The 17,285-nt window shown below is 40.9% G+C and overlaps 1 protein-coding gene and 1 long non-coding RNA gene across 2 annotated transcripts in view; one reads left to right on the top strand and one right to left on the bottom strand.

Annotated features, from left to right (window-relative positions):
• The window catches only part of PRKDC (protein kinase, DNA-activated, catalytic subunit), a 97,387-nt gene that overhangs the window by 61,989 nt on the left and 18,113 nt on the right, over positions 1-17,285 (top strand). The window contains exons 58-71 of the mRNA XM_083357595.1: positions 250-421; positions 755-973; positions 2,227-2,339; positions 3,937-4,068; positions 5,925-6,104; positions 6,347-6,558; positions 7,890-8,028; positions 10,608-10,796; positions 11,131-11,355; positions 11,586-11,694; positions 12,218-12,329; positions 12,771-12,954; positions 13,664-13,838; positions 13,964-14,154. Coding sequence (XP_083213721.1) covers positions 250-421; positions 755-973; positions 2,227-2,339; positions 3,937-4,068; positions 5,925-6,104; positions 6,347-6,558; positions 7,890-8,028; positions 10,608-10,796; positions 11,131-11,355; positions 11,586-11,694; positions 12,218-12,329; positions 12,771-12,954; positions 13,664-13,838; positions 13,964-14,154 — 2,352 coding nt within the window. The remainder of the gene's footprint in view (positions 1-249; positions 422-754; positions 974-2,226; positions 2,340-3,936; positions 4,069-5,924; positions 6,105-6,346; positions 6,559-7,889; positions 8,029-10,607; positions 10,797-11,130; positions 11,356-11,585; positions 11,695-12,217; positions 12,330-12,770; positions 12,955-13,663; positions 13,839-13,963; positions 14,155-17,285) is intronic.
• On the bottom strand, positions 8,311-11,212 carry LOC310637245. Its single transcript, XR_014491891.1, has 2 exons — positions 11,144-11,212; positions 8,311-8,435 (listed from the first exon to the last, which is right to left on the bottom strand). It is a non-coding gene; the product is annotated as an uncharacterized lncRNA (long non-coding RNA).

The following is a 17,285-nucleotide window of genomic DNA, read 5'->3' as shown; positions in this document are numbered from 1 at the left end:
CATGATTTGATTAAAACTACAAACTTATCTATTTTTTCCCAGTTACTGATATTTGATATTAAAAATAAATAGAAAATATAGAATATATAATTGGGAAAATAATACACCTTAAGTATGTGAAGATTTAGTAATCTCTTTGATTTTAATAGGGTTCTGCAAAATATATTTGCATAGGATTATAATGTTTGTGCTGACATCAGAGCGATGATATCAAGATGGCTTCAAATATTTCATATATCTGTTCTCCAGGATTTTGTAATTGATTCCAATTGGCGGTATCGAAGCACTATGCTTACCCCTATTTTTCTGGAAACTCAGGCTTCTCAAGGTGCCATTAAGTATTCCTCACAGGAACGATATTTGGGTGGCCAGCTAAGAGCTACTCAGCAACATTTTGAATTTACGCCCACTCAGAATATCAGTAAGTATATTTCACCTTTGTTGTAAAGTACTAGCATGTCATAACGAAATTGTCAAACTTAAACGGCATATCATTATGTTTTTGCTGCATTAAAGAATCATTCAATGCAGAATTATATTTTTAATTTGTTTCAGGATGTCATTGGTTACCTTTCTTTCATATATGTCTTTGCATTTCATATAGTATGCTTGAATTTCAGTTTTTCTATCAAAAACTGATACTCTGTTTTCATTCTTTAGCATATAATAGGAGAAAGTAAAGGAACCGTATTTGCTGCAGAGAGGCAATTTACTTTTATGTAACTTGAACTATATTCTTATGCTCTTTTTACAGGTGGAAGAAGCTCTTTCAACTGGCTAATAGGAAATAGTGTTGACACCTTTGCAGACTACTATACAGTTCCTTCCTCTTCTGAATCAGTTTCTTCATCCATGTTGCTCATTAACAAGCGTACAGACAGATCTTACAAAACTGCATTCAAACCGTTAAGTCCTAATTTTGGGGAAAAACGACTGGGTTTGCCAGGAGATGAAGTAGACAGTAAAACTAAAGGTATTTGTCACTGTTAATCTAGTTCTTTTTGCTCTTTCAATGTCATTCTCAAATCAGGTCATCCCTATGACAAAACCAGGGTTTATTTGGATAGCAGTAGCATAATTTGTTTTAAGTTTATACTGGGAGTAAACATCTTGTAGGCCTCAACACCACCACAAATACTAAATATTAGAATTCTAATATTGAGGGTTTTTTAAATTAACATTTCAGTGTCTCTTATCTGTTCTTTGTAAATCAACAATACATGTCACAATTTTGCATGCCCCCTTTCCCAAACACCAGCACTTGAAATTCTATTTTGTAGGATGCACAAAAAAACACATTGAGTTCATACTGACATGAGGGATACTAGTGAACCCACATTCAGCATAATACATGCTTAAATGGTTTGAAGAGATTTTAGTAGACATGTCTTCATAAAGATTTATGCCCTGAATCCAATTATTTACGCCATGAAGTTGCTGGCCGCTTTGTTGGTATCTACAATTGTTTACTTCCAATAGCCAAACTTCTTTCAGAGATACAAACAAATGGGGAAAATGTCATCCTGCTTTTACTTTCTCTGTTCAATATTAAATATATACATATAAATATGTCTTAAAACAGATTTTTTCTTCGGAAATCTGAACAAGTTTCTAAAATTATGTAAAAAAAATTGCTGAGAAAGTATTAACTTTAAATGTGGAAACAAGTATCTCCACTGTAAAAAATCCTTTTACAAGCTATCTTGTTAAAAAGTTTTCAGAACAAATATTTTCAGCCATTCTGTCATTCTACCTCTCTTCTCTCCCTTAGCAGCCTCATTAGAGGGGGAGAGGAGTATGCTTGTGTACAGGAATATTTGTGAAATCTACATGCTGTTACTAATTAGTTTCTAATCAGAAGCACTGCTTGCTTATATGAACACCTGCAAGGACACAACTGAAATCAGTGCATAAAGGACAACAGTTATAGCCCTGCAGGAGCTATTGCATGGGATTGTAACAGTGGGCAGGAAATGGTAAATGAAGCAATTCAGTATTTGTCAAATTATGTTCTTTGTTCAAAGGAATCCCAAAAACCTAACTTAAAGCATGACAATAGGATGGTTCTTAAAGGTATTCCATTCTGTCCCTGTCCTGTTATACATCTTTAAATCATGTAATTTCAGAAATTCTCAATTCCAGGATTTGGCTAACAAGATTGAATATATAATTTCTTAAATAGTTTTACTGTATACATTTAAAGGAATTTATTTCTAAATGCATTAGATACAGAAGAACGCAAAGAAATTCTGAGACTACGGAGACGCTTCTTAAAAGATCAAGAAAAGCTCAGTTTGATCTATGCAAAAAAGGGTGTTGCTGAACAGAAGCAAGAAAAGGTTAGTTTTCTATATATAATTTTCCAGATATGCCTGACTGGTACATGGGAGTTCCCATTGTTGGGCTGATAGTAGATTATAGAAGATTATTATAAGTTTTAATCATAATATAATTGTGCTTTAAGCATGGTTTAAGATATGTGAACTTCAATTCCCAGAACTCCTTAGCCAACATGCTGGCTGGGGAATTCTGAGAGTTGAAGTCCACACATCTTAAAGTTGTCAAGTTTGAAAGACACGGAACTAGAGTATTTCATGAAGAGCAAGCAGATCTGATGTATTCCTTATGGGTTCACTGACAACAACATAAAGGTAAAGGTACCCCGCACATGCGTGCTAGTCGTTTCCAACTCTAGGGGCCGGTGCTCATCTCCGTTTCAAACCAAAGAGCCAGTGCTTGTCTGAGGACGTCTCTGTGGTCATGTGGCCGGCATGACTAGATGCCAAAGGCGCACGGAACGCTGTTACCTTCCCACCGTAGTGGTCCCTATTTTTCTACTTGCATTTTTACGTGCTTTCAAACTGCTAGGTTGGCAGAAGCTGGGACGAGTAGCAGGCTGGCTCACTGTTACGCGGCACTCGGGATTTGACCCGCCAAACTGCCGACCTATTTCAAGAAAGTGACATTCTCTTCAATCTCATTCACAGAGGAATCCAGTCCAGATCAGTGGAGAAGCCATATAATGCGTACATGGCAGTTCCATAAGTATTTAAAATTAGCTACCTTTTCTTGAATCAAAGTTAAACTTTGAGCCATAATATTCAAATTATAACTGGAAAAAAAACACAAAGCGTAAAAAAATACATGTGTGAATAGAAAGCCAATCTATCATTTTTGCATTTTGCTTGGATAATGTTAGATAACCAAGCAAATACCTGGCTTGGTTTAAAGGGTGTGCAGTAACTCTTCCCTTTATAAAGTTAGAAGATGACTGTGGAGATTCATGGGTTTTTAGATTCCTCTTTCTGATCTGGAAATGAACATTTTCACTGAGAGGGAAAAATGTATTTAGTAATAAAACCAAACTAATGGAAGTGTGAATGATTTAAGTTATTCTGTGAGGGGCAAATCAAATCAGATCAGATCTTTACTATTGTTATAGACCAGCATTAGGTGGGTGGGTACAGTCATTAAAAAAGCATAGAATAAAAATAATCTTAAAAAATAGAAAAAGCTAAAAAAAAACATGAAATAAAAACAAAGTATATATAAAAATCTGGCATCTAAAAGAAGGCATAGGAGCATTAGATGGGTGTTGGAAAGAAGAAAAGGTCAGCATGCAGAAGACTCTTATCAAGTTGCCCAGCAATCTAAAATGGCAAGCTAGGGGCTTATTAAATTCAAGATTCGTCATCTCTTGAATTTTGACTGCTGCTGGTTGAAAATCATCACTTATAGTTAATGAGGTGAAGCCAAGGGGAAAACATATAGAGCTAGTAGTTGAGTATGGTCACCCTTGCTCTAGCCTCCACTTTCCTGAAGCCTGTCTTTCGTCAGAGGGGAGCATTAGAGAGACAGTTAGGAAGTTGAAGGGCTGGTCTTATCTGAGGTACAAATTTTTTACTACTTGTGACAAAATGATAAAAATTGTTTCAGGAAATAAAATCCCAGCTGAAGATAAAGCAGGATGCTCAGATCACTTTGTACAGAAAATACAGACAAGGAGACCTCCCTGACATCCAGATTGAATACAGCAGTCTAATTACTCCCCTGCAGGTTGTGGCACAGGTAGGCTATTTTACCAAGGATTCTTAATATCTTTGAGCTAAACAATTTTAGTAAATGCAATTTAAGAGCAGCATGCTAAAAGTTTGGATATTGGGTATTTTTGTTGAAGACTCTTGTGTTTTTGTATTATTGCACTGAGTCAGTCCAATTTACATATTAGACAGTATTTCTTTTCTTTAAATTATTTTTGTAATTGTTTAGTCTTAGTACATAATTTAATATGCAGAGTTTGATACCAGGTTTTCTTTAGCTTATTGCATTCTAGAAAAATAAATAGTTGTTTTCTCACCGTATTATATCAAATGATCCTGAGGTAAACCTGAAAATGAGGCATTTCAGATTTAAAACATGATATAACACACGAGGTCTTTTAAAGTGCTTAAATGTTGCTTATTGTAACCAGAAGCGTATTCTTCCTGTTACATGCTTCAGAGGCTGGACTGTTCAAACAATCTCATGCTTGTTTAAGCATGGGGGAGGGATCCTTTACTGTTCCAGTCTTGCCCAACTTCAAGAAACCAGGCCTTCAGAATGTTGTGATTCAGGGTCAGCCTGTGGGTTCGGCAGTTGGGTCAGACGATTCAGAGGAGGAGGAGGGGGGTGTTGGAGAGCTTGCTGAGGGTGTTGGAGAGCTTGCTGATGATGGCCTTGAGGCTCCGCAGAGCCCTCAGCCAGGCCCCTCCCATCTGGTTACGACGCAGACCCAGCTGTATGAGCCTGACAGCGTGAATGAAGATGACATACAGCTGGCCCTGTTCAAGGACGCCCGACACAGGAGGCAGTCAATCAGGAGTAAACAGAGGAAGGCAATGGGGCACCTCGGAAGGAGGCAGAGAGAAGCCACGCCCTGAACTGTTTAAAAGGGGAATGTGTGGGAGGGCTGGTTTGCTGAAGGCAGACGTTTGAATAGCTCCTGTTTCATGGTTCGTGTCTTGTTTTGCTCTGTTTTATGTTAATAAATTTGGCAGGCTTAGTTTCAGCCTCTTGCCTTTTGTAAAGAGGTTGTCCCTGCCTTTTCTGCAGGGCCGGTAGTAGGCTGGTACAGAAGCCAGAATTCCTGCTCTCTGACAGTTTTGTCAAGCGAGCAGCTTACCCAAACACTTGTTTATCTGATCTTGGCAAAAACAGAGTTTGTTTTTTACATGTCCCCTTTGCCCCAAAAGAATACAATGGCCACAAAGACAAGAATAGCTACAAAATTGTTTATGGCCGGCTTTCCATTTCTCTATGGAAAAGTCGGAAATCCTAACTCTGTGAAATCATCATCATCGTCATCATTTGTATTCATGGATTCTGAACATGATTAAACCTCAGATCTTTCATGTACAGTGGAAATGTACTATACAAAAAGTGATGCTTTTCTTTGCTCTGTAAAAACAAGTCCCTGGGAATCATATTTTCACTCAGAGATTGGCATATTAAAATATATATTTATTTAGACCACTTAATTCATTAGATTCTTTTACTTTCAGGCATTGCATAGAGTTCACAGGCAATTGTAATCTCCAGTTTAGAGTGCAGAAACAATATGTTTTCTGTAACTCTTCGTGCTTTCTTATTCAACCATCTTTCACAAGTTTCATTGCAATTTGTTTTAGTATTTGTCATCTTTTAAAAGAAACTTTTTTACAAGAACTCACAAATTGTTTATCATGATTACCGTACATAAAATCTAATAGTTGTTGTGTAATATTTCCTACAAAATTTTAAAATGTGTAAATTAGGTTATAATATGGAATATTATCCAATTTGAAACAGGACATTTACTACTCTAGTGAGCGTATTGTTCATACTGTTATAATACTTTTGCAGAATGTGGTAAGCAATCATATCATTTATATGTGTGCAATTTTCAGAAAGATCCCACGCTGGCTAAACAACTCTTCAGCAGCTTGTTTACTGGAATTCTGGAAGAAATGAAAAAATCCAAGTCTCTGGCTGAAAGAAATAATATCATCCAGCAATTGTTGCATGACTTCAATCATTTTTTAACTACAACTGTGTTGTATTTTCCACCATTCATCGCTTGCATCCTGGTATGGCATTCAATATTGTATTTGTGAATTTATTTTTTACTTCTTTATTTCTTACTTATATAAAATCTCCCTCTTCTCTCTCTCTCTCTCTTCCCCCCCCCTCAAAGTACTTTAGATCTCTTTCTAAAAATTTCAGTAAAGGTTTGAATATGTTCTTATATTTAATATTGGTGACTATAACTCACTGTTACTCCATTATCAGAATGAAATCAATTTCATTAATTGTTTATTTGTTATAATAGGAGATGACTTATCAGCACAAAGAATTGGTAGACCTCAATTGTTACAGTGTAAGTACTAGCTGTTTAGCAAGTTTACAGCAACCAGTGGGCATCCTTCTTCTTGAACAAGCTTTGGTTCACCTTTCACCTGTGGAGCAGCAGCCTCCCTCCAAAAGAATGCGTGGAAAGACAGAACTTTCACCTGATGTGACCAGGTGGATTGAACTTGCTAGGTAAGGTTTCCTTGAGAAAGAAAATATTGGTAGATTTTTACCTTAAGTGGCACTTGTGTTTTAGAATTGTGTAAAAGATAATATTTAAATTAATGAAATTAATATAATGGCAATGACTTTGGTTGTATATTGTCAGAATTTTGGATCACCTTTTACTTCTGAAGTTATGATTTCAGTCTCTTTTATTTTAATTAAATAATAAAGAATCTCTATACAGTTAGCCATTTATAAAGTATACCTTGAGTTATCCAGTACTGAGTAAGAAGTGGCACTGTATTAGAAGCCTTACTGCAAAAACACTTTGAAATACAGTACAAAAATGCTAAGGCTTTTTAAAAAGTACTATGAAGAAAAAAATAAAAATATGGAGAATCTACACCAAAGATGTGACTAAAAGCTTTGTTTGACACCATGTTTAATTTACTATTTATCCCTCTACTCATTGAACTCAAGGTCAGAAATTCATGGGCAACAGATGCAATAGGCAAAGGCAGTCAGTTCAAACATGGCTATATCCAACTTATGATTTGGCTCAAAGAATTCAGTGGTCCTTAGTATGAAGCGTTATTTGGACATACCAAGCAACACGCTTAATTCAAATTGGCTAACTTAGCTTACTTGCAAATTATTAAAATAGAGCCTGCCTAGGGTACCTAGCTTTAGGATAGTAAATAATGGGAGTGGTGGGGTTTTTTGGCCAACTTTTGGTCTTGATTAAAACTGAGATCAAATGAAAAGATAAATAGTTTAAATCTCTTGAATGAGGGGAAGAGCCAAATGAGCCTCCTGGCTACTTGAATTAGAATTGATTGACAGAGAATCACACAATCCATGCATTTAAGAAACGATAATGGTTTATGAAATAGAAGAAAATTGAAAAAGCACGTGGGGTGCCCAGGTGGTAATTTAATTAGTTCTATCATGGGGTAAGGGTGATTTTGGACTTGATTGCATGGCTACTATGAAGTTATATAATTGGACAGAGGTTAGAGAAGTCAGGCACCGATTGGCATATATTTGCAGTTTAGTTCAGAACAGCTTTTCCCCACTAGCTATCACCTGATTTTGATTCTGGCAATCATCAGATTTTTCTCAAAAGCAAAAAAGATTTGCTAGCTGAGGTAACAAACTGATGATGATGGTGGTAGTATGTATTATGCAAGCGGTATGAATACAGAAACCTATCATGGCTGAGTTTCTTTGTATCCTGAGCTATGAAATTTGTCCTTGATTTATCTGTGTCTTTGGAAAATTAGTTTAACCTCATCGATTTGAGGAATGAATTATTTTAGTAATTTGAAGTTTCTCCCCCCCCCCCCCAAATATTGTAGGCTTTATCGATCTGTTGGAGATTATGATGTTGTCCGGGATATTTTTAGTGGAAAGATTGGAACGAAGGAAATTACCCACAATGCTTTGTTAGCTGAAGCAAAAAGTGATTATGCTGAAGCAGCTAAGCTGTATGATAAGGTACAATTATGTTTATAAAGTACAGCATTTTCAAGGACATAAAGGGGAAACAAATAGAACGTCACGTAAAAATGCAAAAAGTATCATCAGCATAACTGGTGCCTGAGGAAAAAGAAGGAACCTGAATTGTGCATAAATATATTTAAATTTTATAAAGATTATTAATGCAGTTTTATAGCTATTAATATGCTTTAAAAGATAGGTCAATTGAAGAATAACCTTTGAGATGAGGTTGAATCAAAAGACATTTTTAATTAAAATAATTCAAATGGAAAACAAATCCAGAGGCATCTAAAGAAGCTCCTTTTATTAAAACAATAATCCACAACAGGAATTCAACAAAGGCACAGATGCTCAGTGATTAATGTTCTTTCCCATTTTCTGCTCAGATATTATTATCATAAGTCCTAAACATGATAAATGAACAACAGTGATCCAGTTATTGGTAACGTGATGTCTTAAATATTGCAGTGTAGGCTGGCAGAATGTACCAGTTAGGCTGCTGTTTGACCCTGATTAGCACCATATGTAGCCAGATTTTTGTATTAGCGTAAAAACATGAAAACAAATATTTGTATATATACCTTCCATCCTGCATCTTTTTTAAAAATTAGTTACAAATAGAAACTATTTTTAGTTCCATGACATATGTTGATACTGCTCCACTGTTAATAACCACTGGGTTAAATATTTTAACACACCTTAAATATTTTATGGCAGTGTATTCTCTTCTAATCTTAAAATTGTATAACAATGTATTTTAATGCTATGAACTGTTTGGAGATTAATAGCATATCAGACTTGTAGAAATATTTAAAACAAATAACTACTGTAGGCATTTACTTCATGCCAAAGAAAAAGCAGCAACAAAAAGGATGCAGAGGTATGGCTTTTCCTTGGTGCCTAAGACTGAGTCAGTTTGTGGTGGGGAAGCCAACAGTAGAGCATGTTTTAGCCCATCTATAGGCCAAGCACTTCCTACCTCCTCATTGCAGCAGCTGAGTTCAATATCTTACTTCTAGGCTAGATTAAAAAACTGAGCTCCTACTGATAGTAACCCTGTGTTTGAAGAATTGCAGAAACAGGGTTGATCAGCCTGAACTGCTTAAATGACTATTTATGATTTGCTGTTTTATTCAGGCCTTAAATAACTGATTGCCTTCTTTTCCCCAATATTTTCCTTCTATTTTTGTCTCTTGCCTGTCTTTCTAAATTGGTCTGAGCCAGTTTTGAAGAATAGAAATCTGACAAAAAAACCCACCCCTAAATAAATAACTTGGTAAAATGTTATAATTTATGATCACTTCTGAGAAGGGAAATTGCAATGTTTAGTCTAGTCCAGGGGTGTCAAACTGCCAGCCCACGGGCCGGATGCGTCATCTGGAAGCCACACCCACCCCATTGCCGGCAATGGCAAAACTCCCGATACATTGCGTGACGTCACATGATGTCGCAAGTTTGACATGTCTGGTCCAGTCCATAATGAAAATAGAACATAGCAATAGCAATAGCACTTAGGATTATATACTGCTCCATAGTGCTTTATGGCAGAGGTCTCCAACCTTTCCAGGCTCGCGGACCAGAGGGAAGGAGAGCAGCTTCAAAATTGCTGCGTTCATGGGCACATGGGGCCATACACACTGGTGCGGCACTAGCGGCCCTGTTCACGCATGCGCTGTCAGTGTGCACATGGGCAAATGGCCACACACACCCCTTGGTGCGTAGTGGGCTGTTCGCGCATGCGCAAATGGGCCGCGGACACTTCCCCCCACTAGCATCCCCATTCGCACCCACGTGCATTTGCAAATGGGGCCATGGGTGCTAGCGAGAGGGAAGAATGCACACCCACGCTTGCGCGCACTGGCCAGCCTGGGCTGTGGCTATGGCCCATAGGTTGGGGACCCCTGCTTTACGGCAGTCTCCGATAGTTTACAGAGTCAGCATTTTGTCCTCAACAATCTGGGTTCTCTTTTTACTGACCTCAGAAGGATGGAAGGCTGAGTAACCTCGAGCCTGTCAGAATAAAATTTCATGCTATGGGCAGAGTTAACCTGCAATACTGCATTCTAATCACTATGCCACCATGGCTCTTATATTGTAGCATACTGTGTAGTGTTATCGGTATTTTAAATTGTAGTATTACAGCACATGAAAATTAAATTATTTTAAATTGGAGTATTGCAGCTCATGAAAGTTAGCTTTGTTGAATATAGTTTTGGCAACTCCTTAGAGTACTTTTTATAAAAATTCTTATACTATGAACTTCGTTTATTATGACTGTTCAGTGGCATATAGGCTTTGAATGCAGAAATCTCTGGTATTTTTAGGTAGAGCTTGGAAAGGCTTCTCTCTAAAGACTGGGAAAGTCATTGCCAGTGAATGTAAATATTGATCTATATAGACCTCTTGTAAGAATCATTCTATGTCCCTAACTGATGGCATTTATTTCATAGATGTATTTCAGTTTTGTGGGAAAAATAACTCAGAATTCCATAAATATATTCGTACAAATCACAGGCACAACTTTTTCCAGCAGCCTTATATTAACTGCTAAACTGCAACTTTCTTTGCTTTGGTAGGCGCTCTCTATACAAGACTGGCCTGATGACGAGCCAACCGAAGCAGAAAAGGATTTCTGGGAAATCGCATCTCTTGAATGCTACAACCATTTGACAGAATGGAAATCTCTGGAATATTGCTCGACTGTGAACATTGATAATGGGCAACCAGCAGACCTAAATAAAATATGGAGTGATCCGTTCTTCCAGGTTTTCAGAAAAAAATATATAGATATAGATATATAGATATACGCATGCCTCTGTTCTCATGTTATATTTGTGAGCCTAAAGGAAAGGGTTTAATTGAGCCATTGACCTTTCCTCTAAGAATTGCTTTGTATAATACATTAAAATATGTACAGTGCTGTGGTTTAACCTTTATTTGGTTGGGGGGGAGAGAATTCTCAGTTTCAACATTAAACTTGTGTGTTGGAGAACCTGATTGTATTTTAAAATATATAAATTTGTAGAGTTTACAATTTAATGTACCATGTTAATGTGTGTTTTATTACAGAAAAATAATTCCAATTTTCTTACAATTTAGGAAGCTTATTTACCTTACATAATTCGCAGCAAGTTGAAACTTCTCCTTCATGGTGGCAGTGACCAGTCTTTATTGACCTTTATTGATGAGGCTATGAAAGCAGAAGAGAAGAAAGCTCTAATAGAAATGTATTACAGCCAAGAGTTGAGTCTTCTCTACATTTTACAGGATGATTTTGACAGAGCCAGATATTATGTGAAAAATGCCATGCAAGTGTTCATGCAGGTACTTCAGAATGAATGAATATTATATCATGCTAATTGTATTAACTAATCAGGAGTATTATATCATTCAGAGATTCTGTACATGGATCCACCACATGCAGCAATATTAAAATGGGATAAATGGGTTCATAAAACTTTTATTGTTAAGATAAGATGATTATATCAGGGAAATCCAAGAAAATCCACTGATTGTCAGATAGAAATTCAAAACGAATGCTTTTTCTCCCACAGAACTACTCCAATATTGATTCATTATTGTACAATAGCCGTATGATCAAACTGCAGTCAGTTCAGGCTTTAACGGAAACACAAGACTTCATCAGCTTTATGAGTAAACCAAGTAAGTTCCTCCCCTCCCCCCCAAATGCAGCACTTGTTATGTACTAAATATATTGTTTTAGTAAAATAATAACGAACATAGTTTTGGATATCGCTGGTGGATAGCATTTTGGGTTTGGGGTTTTTAATGGCATTACTGCTCATTTTATTGTTTGAATTAGTTGGTTCAAATACATAAGAGCATATAAAAATTTGATTGAAACTATTTCTGTATATTACACTTCATAAAAACAGATTTTTAACATACAAAAAGTATTAAAAGGTTCTAATGACCAATAAAACTGATGTTTCTAAAACAAATGTATTAGAAATGTATTAGGTTCATATCATGCGTTTCATTTGGCTTCAGCTTAATGTGCCATTGTGGTTTGTAAATTTATTTTTTATGGTTTAGCCTGCATGAATACAAGCATATGCCTACAGAGCTTAAAATCTGTTAACTATGATGATTTATTTAGCTTAAAATGCGATTCTTCACTTGCTGGCAGTTTTAAATATATATTTTTTCAATAATTGCTTTTTAGGTAATTTAACTTCTCAGGTTTCCCTTAAGAGATTTCTCAGTATTTGGACAAGCACATATCCTGATACCAAAATGGATCCTATGAACATTTGGGATGATATAATTGCAAATAGGTAAAAAACAATCTGATTCAGTTATTGGCGTTTACATATATTTATTGTACACCCAAGACAATCCCTGGTGAAATCTCTCTCCCAAGATCACTCTTTTGGTCACTTAAAATCTATCAGCTTGGGAGAAAAATGGGGCCATTTGGTAACAACTTGAGGACTTTTGCGGATTTGTGAGACTTCCTAAATAAAAATATTGACCCTTATAAGTTTTAAAATACCTTTTATTATGAGTTTCAAAAATATATTCAGATTGAAACAAGCTTATGGATTGATTCCTGCTCTCAACTGCTCAGTTTTACTGCTGAAACTGTCTGGGGAAGGTCATTAAGAGCTCTAATAAAATCATTGTTATGCCCAGCTCTCATTTTGTGAGGCAAAACAAAAATACCTTTTTTAGATAGTTAGATGGGTTCTCAATTTTTTTCTTAATTTTTGGTGCAGATGCTTTTTCCTTGACAAAATTCAGGAGAAATTTTCTAGTACCCACCTAGATGACAGCATGGAATTAGATGGAGATGCTTCTTTCAGCATGGAAATGGACAATAAGAACGAAGATACATATTCAGAGATTAAAAACTGCAAGTTTGCTATGAAAATGAAGATGATAGAGTGTGCTAGGAAACAGGTATCTATGACCTTTACTTTATGAGAACAAAATATAACAGAATAATATAGGCTTTCATTGAGATATATTGTGCCTGCTTTGAGAGATTCAGTCATATTAATTCCCTTAAAATATTCTTTAGTATAACAGGGCTGTATGTGCCTACCATTATGCCAAGATTTGTTTTAGGCATAGTTTATTGAAATAGACACCGTCAGAGGTACCAAATGAGCAAAATTTCATTTCATGTTATTAAATTTATATGCCGCCCTTCTCCCTGAGGACTCAGGGCGGCTCACAACAATAAAAATTAAAAAACATAGAGTAAAAAATTTAAAAGAGAATTAAACAATAAATACAAAATTACAAAACAATATAACCCAGTAAAAAGCCTAATTAAAAATCGTAGTCAGTCCAGGCCCGCTTGTTGGAACAACCACGTCTTCAGGTCACGGCGGAAGGACCGAAGGTCAGGAGCCATCCGCAGCTCCGGAGGCAACTCATTCCAGAGGGTCAGCGCGCCCACAGAGAATTGGCTTATTTGATCTTTTGAATTCAATATTTAAATAAAACAGATGATCAGTCAAAAAACCCTTTATTAACACCGTGGCATTTCTGTAATGCGTATTATTACTCTTAATTTTCATATGTTGAACTCAAGAGATTCACTCTTCTTCCATGTTCTTATGGTAATCTCTTCATTCTTTTCTCCTGTCGGATTGCAAAATAGAACAGTTTCTCAGTAGGCTTAAAGCTTCTGAAGGATTTGCATGGAGATTCTAAGACTTGTGAAGATTGGCGAGTAAAATGGAACCACAGCTATTGTTGTTTTAGCCATAGTCGCAGCCGGAGTCAAAGTAGTCCTGAACAAATTCTTACAGTACTCAAAACAGTCTCTCTACTGGGTAAGCGTTTTGCGTAGATTTTCCATCAATACGTAAGAACATCATGATGTTGACCTTAAGGAAATGATCCTTGGTTGTATGCGGTATTATACCAGCATACTAATTTTATAATTTTTTGTCAACAGATGAGGTTAAACTGAGCAGCATGAGCAATAATCCTATTACTTTCCGTAACCAAAACCTCCTCTTGGGAACCACTTTTCATATAATGGCCAATGCTCTTTCCAAGGATCCAAATTGCCTCGACCAAATTGAAGAAGAAAAAGCTAGAAAAGTCTTGATACTTTCGGAAGAAAGACCTGATAACATTGAAAAAGTAAGATGCCCATTTCCTAAAATGTGAATGCCTAATTAGAAAAATGAAGGTAGAATTTGAGATTTTTTTTAAAAAAAAAATGATTCAGCAGATATTATAGTTATACGGTAGTTCTCACGGACACTGATATTTGAACCAGAACCAAGAGCTCTTAATAAAGAAGCATGGTGGACTTCGTTGAGTTTGTCTTTTTTTAGATCCTTTCATTCTCAGTGATTCTTTTTACATTTATTTACCGTATATACTTGAGTATAAGCCGACTCCAGTATAAGCCGAGACCCCCAATTTCACCCCCAAAAACTGGAAAAAGTTATTGACTCGAGTATAAGCCGATCCGCCGTTCTGCAAGCCTCTGCCGCCAGCAGAGGCTCGATCCGCCATTTTGCAAGCCTGAATACACAGGAATACCCTGTGTGGCCGCGGCTCGTCGGCAGGTCTCCGTTCCTCCTGCCGACCTTTGGGGAGGTTTGGGCGCCTCCCCAAACCTCCCCAAACCTCGGCAGGTCTCCGTTCCTCCGCGCAGACCTGCCGAGGTTTGGGGAGGTTTGGGCGCCTCCCCAAACGTCCCCAAACCTCGGCAGGTCTCCGTTCCTCCGCGCAGACCTGCCGACCTTTGGGGAGGTTTGGGCGCCTCCCCAAACGTCCCCAAACCTCGGCAGGTCTCCGTTCCTGTTTGGGGAGCTTTGGGCGCCTCCCCAAACCTCCCCAAACCTCGGCAGGTCTCCGTTCCTCCGCGCAGACCTGCCGACCTTTGGGGAGGTTTGGGCGCCTCCCCAAACGTCCCCAAACCTCGGCAGGTCTCCGTTCCTGTTTGGGGAGGTTTGGGCGCCTCCCCAAACCTCCCCAAACCTCGGCAGGTCTCCGTTCCTCCGCGCAGACCTGCCGACCTTTGGGGAGGTTTGGGCGCCTCCCCAAACGTCCCCAAACCTCGGCAGGTCTCCGTTCCTGTTTGGGGAGGTTTGGGCGCCTCCCCAAACCTCGGCAGGTCTCCGTTCCTGTTTGGGGAGGTTTGGGCGCCTCCCCAAACCTCCCCAAACCTCGGCAGGTCTCCGTTCCTCCGCGCAGACCTGCCGACCTTTGGGGAGGTTTGGGCACCTCCCCAAACCTCCCCAAACCTCGGCAGGTCTCCGTTCCTGTTTGGGGAGGTTTGGGCGCCTCCCCAAACGTCCCCAAACCTCGGCAGGTCTCCGTTCCTCCGCGCAGACCTGCCGACCTTTGGGGAGGTTTGGGCGCCTCCCCAAACGTCCCCAAACCTCGGCAGGTCTCCGTTCCTGTTTGGGGAGGTTTGGGCGCCTCCCCAAACCTCCCCAAACCTCGGCAGGTCTCCGTTCCTCCGCGCAGACCTGCCGACCTTTGGGGAGGTTTGGGTGCCTCCCCAAACGTCCCCAAACCTCGGCAGGTCTCCGTTCCTGTTTGGGGAGGTTTGGGCGCCTCCCCAAACCTCCCCAAACCTCGGCAGGTCTCCGTTCCTGTTTGGGGAGGTTTGGGCGCCTCCCCAAACCTCCCCAAACCTCGGCAGGTCTCCGTTCCTCCGCGCAGACCTGCCGACCTTTGGGGAGGTTTGGGCGCCTCCCCAAACGTCCCCAAACCTCGGCAGGTCTCCGTTCCTGTTTGGGGAGGTTTGGGCGCCTCCCCAAACGTCCCCAAACCTCGGCAGGTCTCCGTTCCTCCGCGCAGACCTGCCGACCTTTGGGGAGGTTTGGGCGCCTCCCCAAACGTCCCCAAACCTCGGCAGGTCTCCGTTCCTGTTTGGGGAGGTTTGGGCGCCTCCCCAAACCTCCCCAAACCTCGGCAGGTCTCCGTTCCTCCGTGCAGACCTGCCGACCTTTGGGGAGGTTTGGGCGCCTCCCCAAACGTCCCCAAACCTCGGCAGGTCTCCGTTCCTGTTTGGGGAGGTTTGGGCGCCTCCCCAAACCTCCCCAAACCTCGGCAGGTCTCCGTTCCTCCGCGCAGACCTGCCGACCTTTGGGGAGGTTTGGGCGCCTCCCCAAACGTCCCCAAACCTCGGCAGGTCTCCGTTCCTGTTTGGGGAGGTTTGGGCGCCTCCCCAAACCTCCCCAAACCTCGGCAGGTCTCCGTTCCTCCGCGCAGACCTGCCGACCTTTGGGGAGGTTTGGGCGCCTCCCCAAACGTCCCCAAACCTCGGCAGGTCTCCGTTCCTCCGCGCAGACCTGCCGACCTTTGGGGAGGTTTGGGCGCCTCCCCAAACGTCCCCAAACCTCGGCAGGTCTCCGTTCCTGTTTGGGGAGGTTTGGGCGCCTCCCCAAACCTCCCCAAACCTCGGCAGGTCTCCGTTCCTCCGCGCAGACCTGCCGACCTTTGGGGAGGTTTGGGCGCCTCCCCAAACCTCCCCAAACCTCGGCAGGTCTCCGTTCTTCCTGCCGACCTTTGGGGAGGTTTGGGCGCCTCCCCAAACCTCGGCAGGTCTGCGCGGAGGAACGGAGACCTGCCGAGGTTTGGGGAGGTTTGGGGAGGTTTGGGGAGGCGCCCAAACCTCCCCAAACAGGAACGGAGACCTGCCGAGGTTTGGGGAGGTTTGGGGAGGCGCCCAAACCTCCCCAAAGGTCGGCAGGTCTGCGCGGAGGAACGGAGACCTGCCGAGGTTTGGGGAGGTTTGGGGAGGTTTGGGGAGGCGCCCAAACCTCCCCAAACAGGAACGGAGACCTGCCGAGGTTTGGGGAGGTTTGGGGAGGCGCCCAAACCTCCCCAAAGGTCGGCAGGTCTGCGCGGAGGAACGGAGACCTGCCGAGGTTTGGGGAGGTTTGGGGAGGCGCCCAAACCTCCCCAAACAGGAACGGAGACCTGCCGAGGTTTGGGGACGTTTGGGGAGGCGCCCAAACCTCCCCAAACAGGAACGGAGACCTGCCGAGGTTTGGGGACGTTTGGGGAGGCGCCCAAACCTCCCCAAAGGTCGGCAGGTCTGCGCGGAGGAACGGAGACCTGCCGAGGTTTGGGGAGGTTTGGGGAGGCGCCCAAACCTCCCCAAACAGGAACGGAGACCTGCCGAGGTTTGGGGACGTTTGGGGAGGCGCCCAAACCTCCCCAAAGGTCGGCAGGTCTGCGCGGAGGAACGGAGACCTGCCGAGGTTTGGGGAGGTTTGGGGAGGCGCCCAAAGCTCCCCAAACAGGAA

This window comes from Vipera ursinii, assembly GCF_947247035.1.
Source record: "Vipera ursinii genome assembly, chromosome: 3".
NCBI lineage: Eukaryota > Metazoa > Chordata > Lepidosauria > Squamata > Viperidae > Vipera > Vipera ursinii.
Note: the sequence above shows the minus strand (reverse complement) of the source record. Positions and strands in the feature narration are given on the sequence as shown.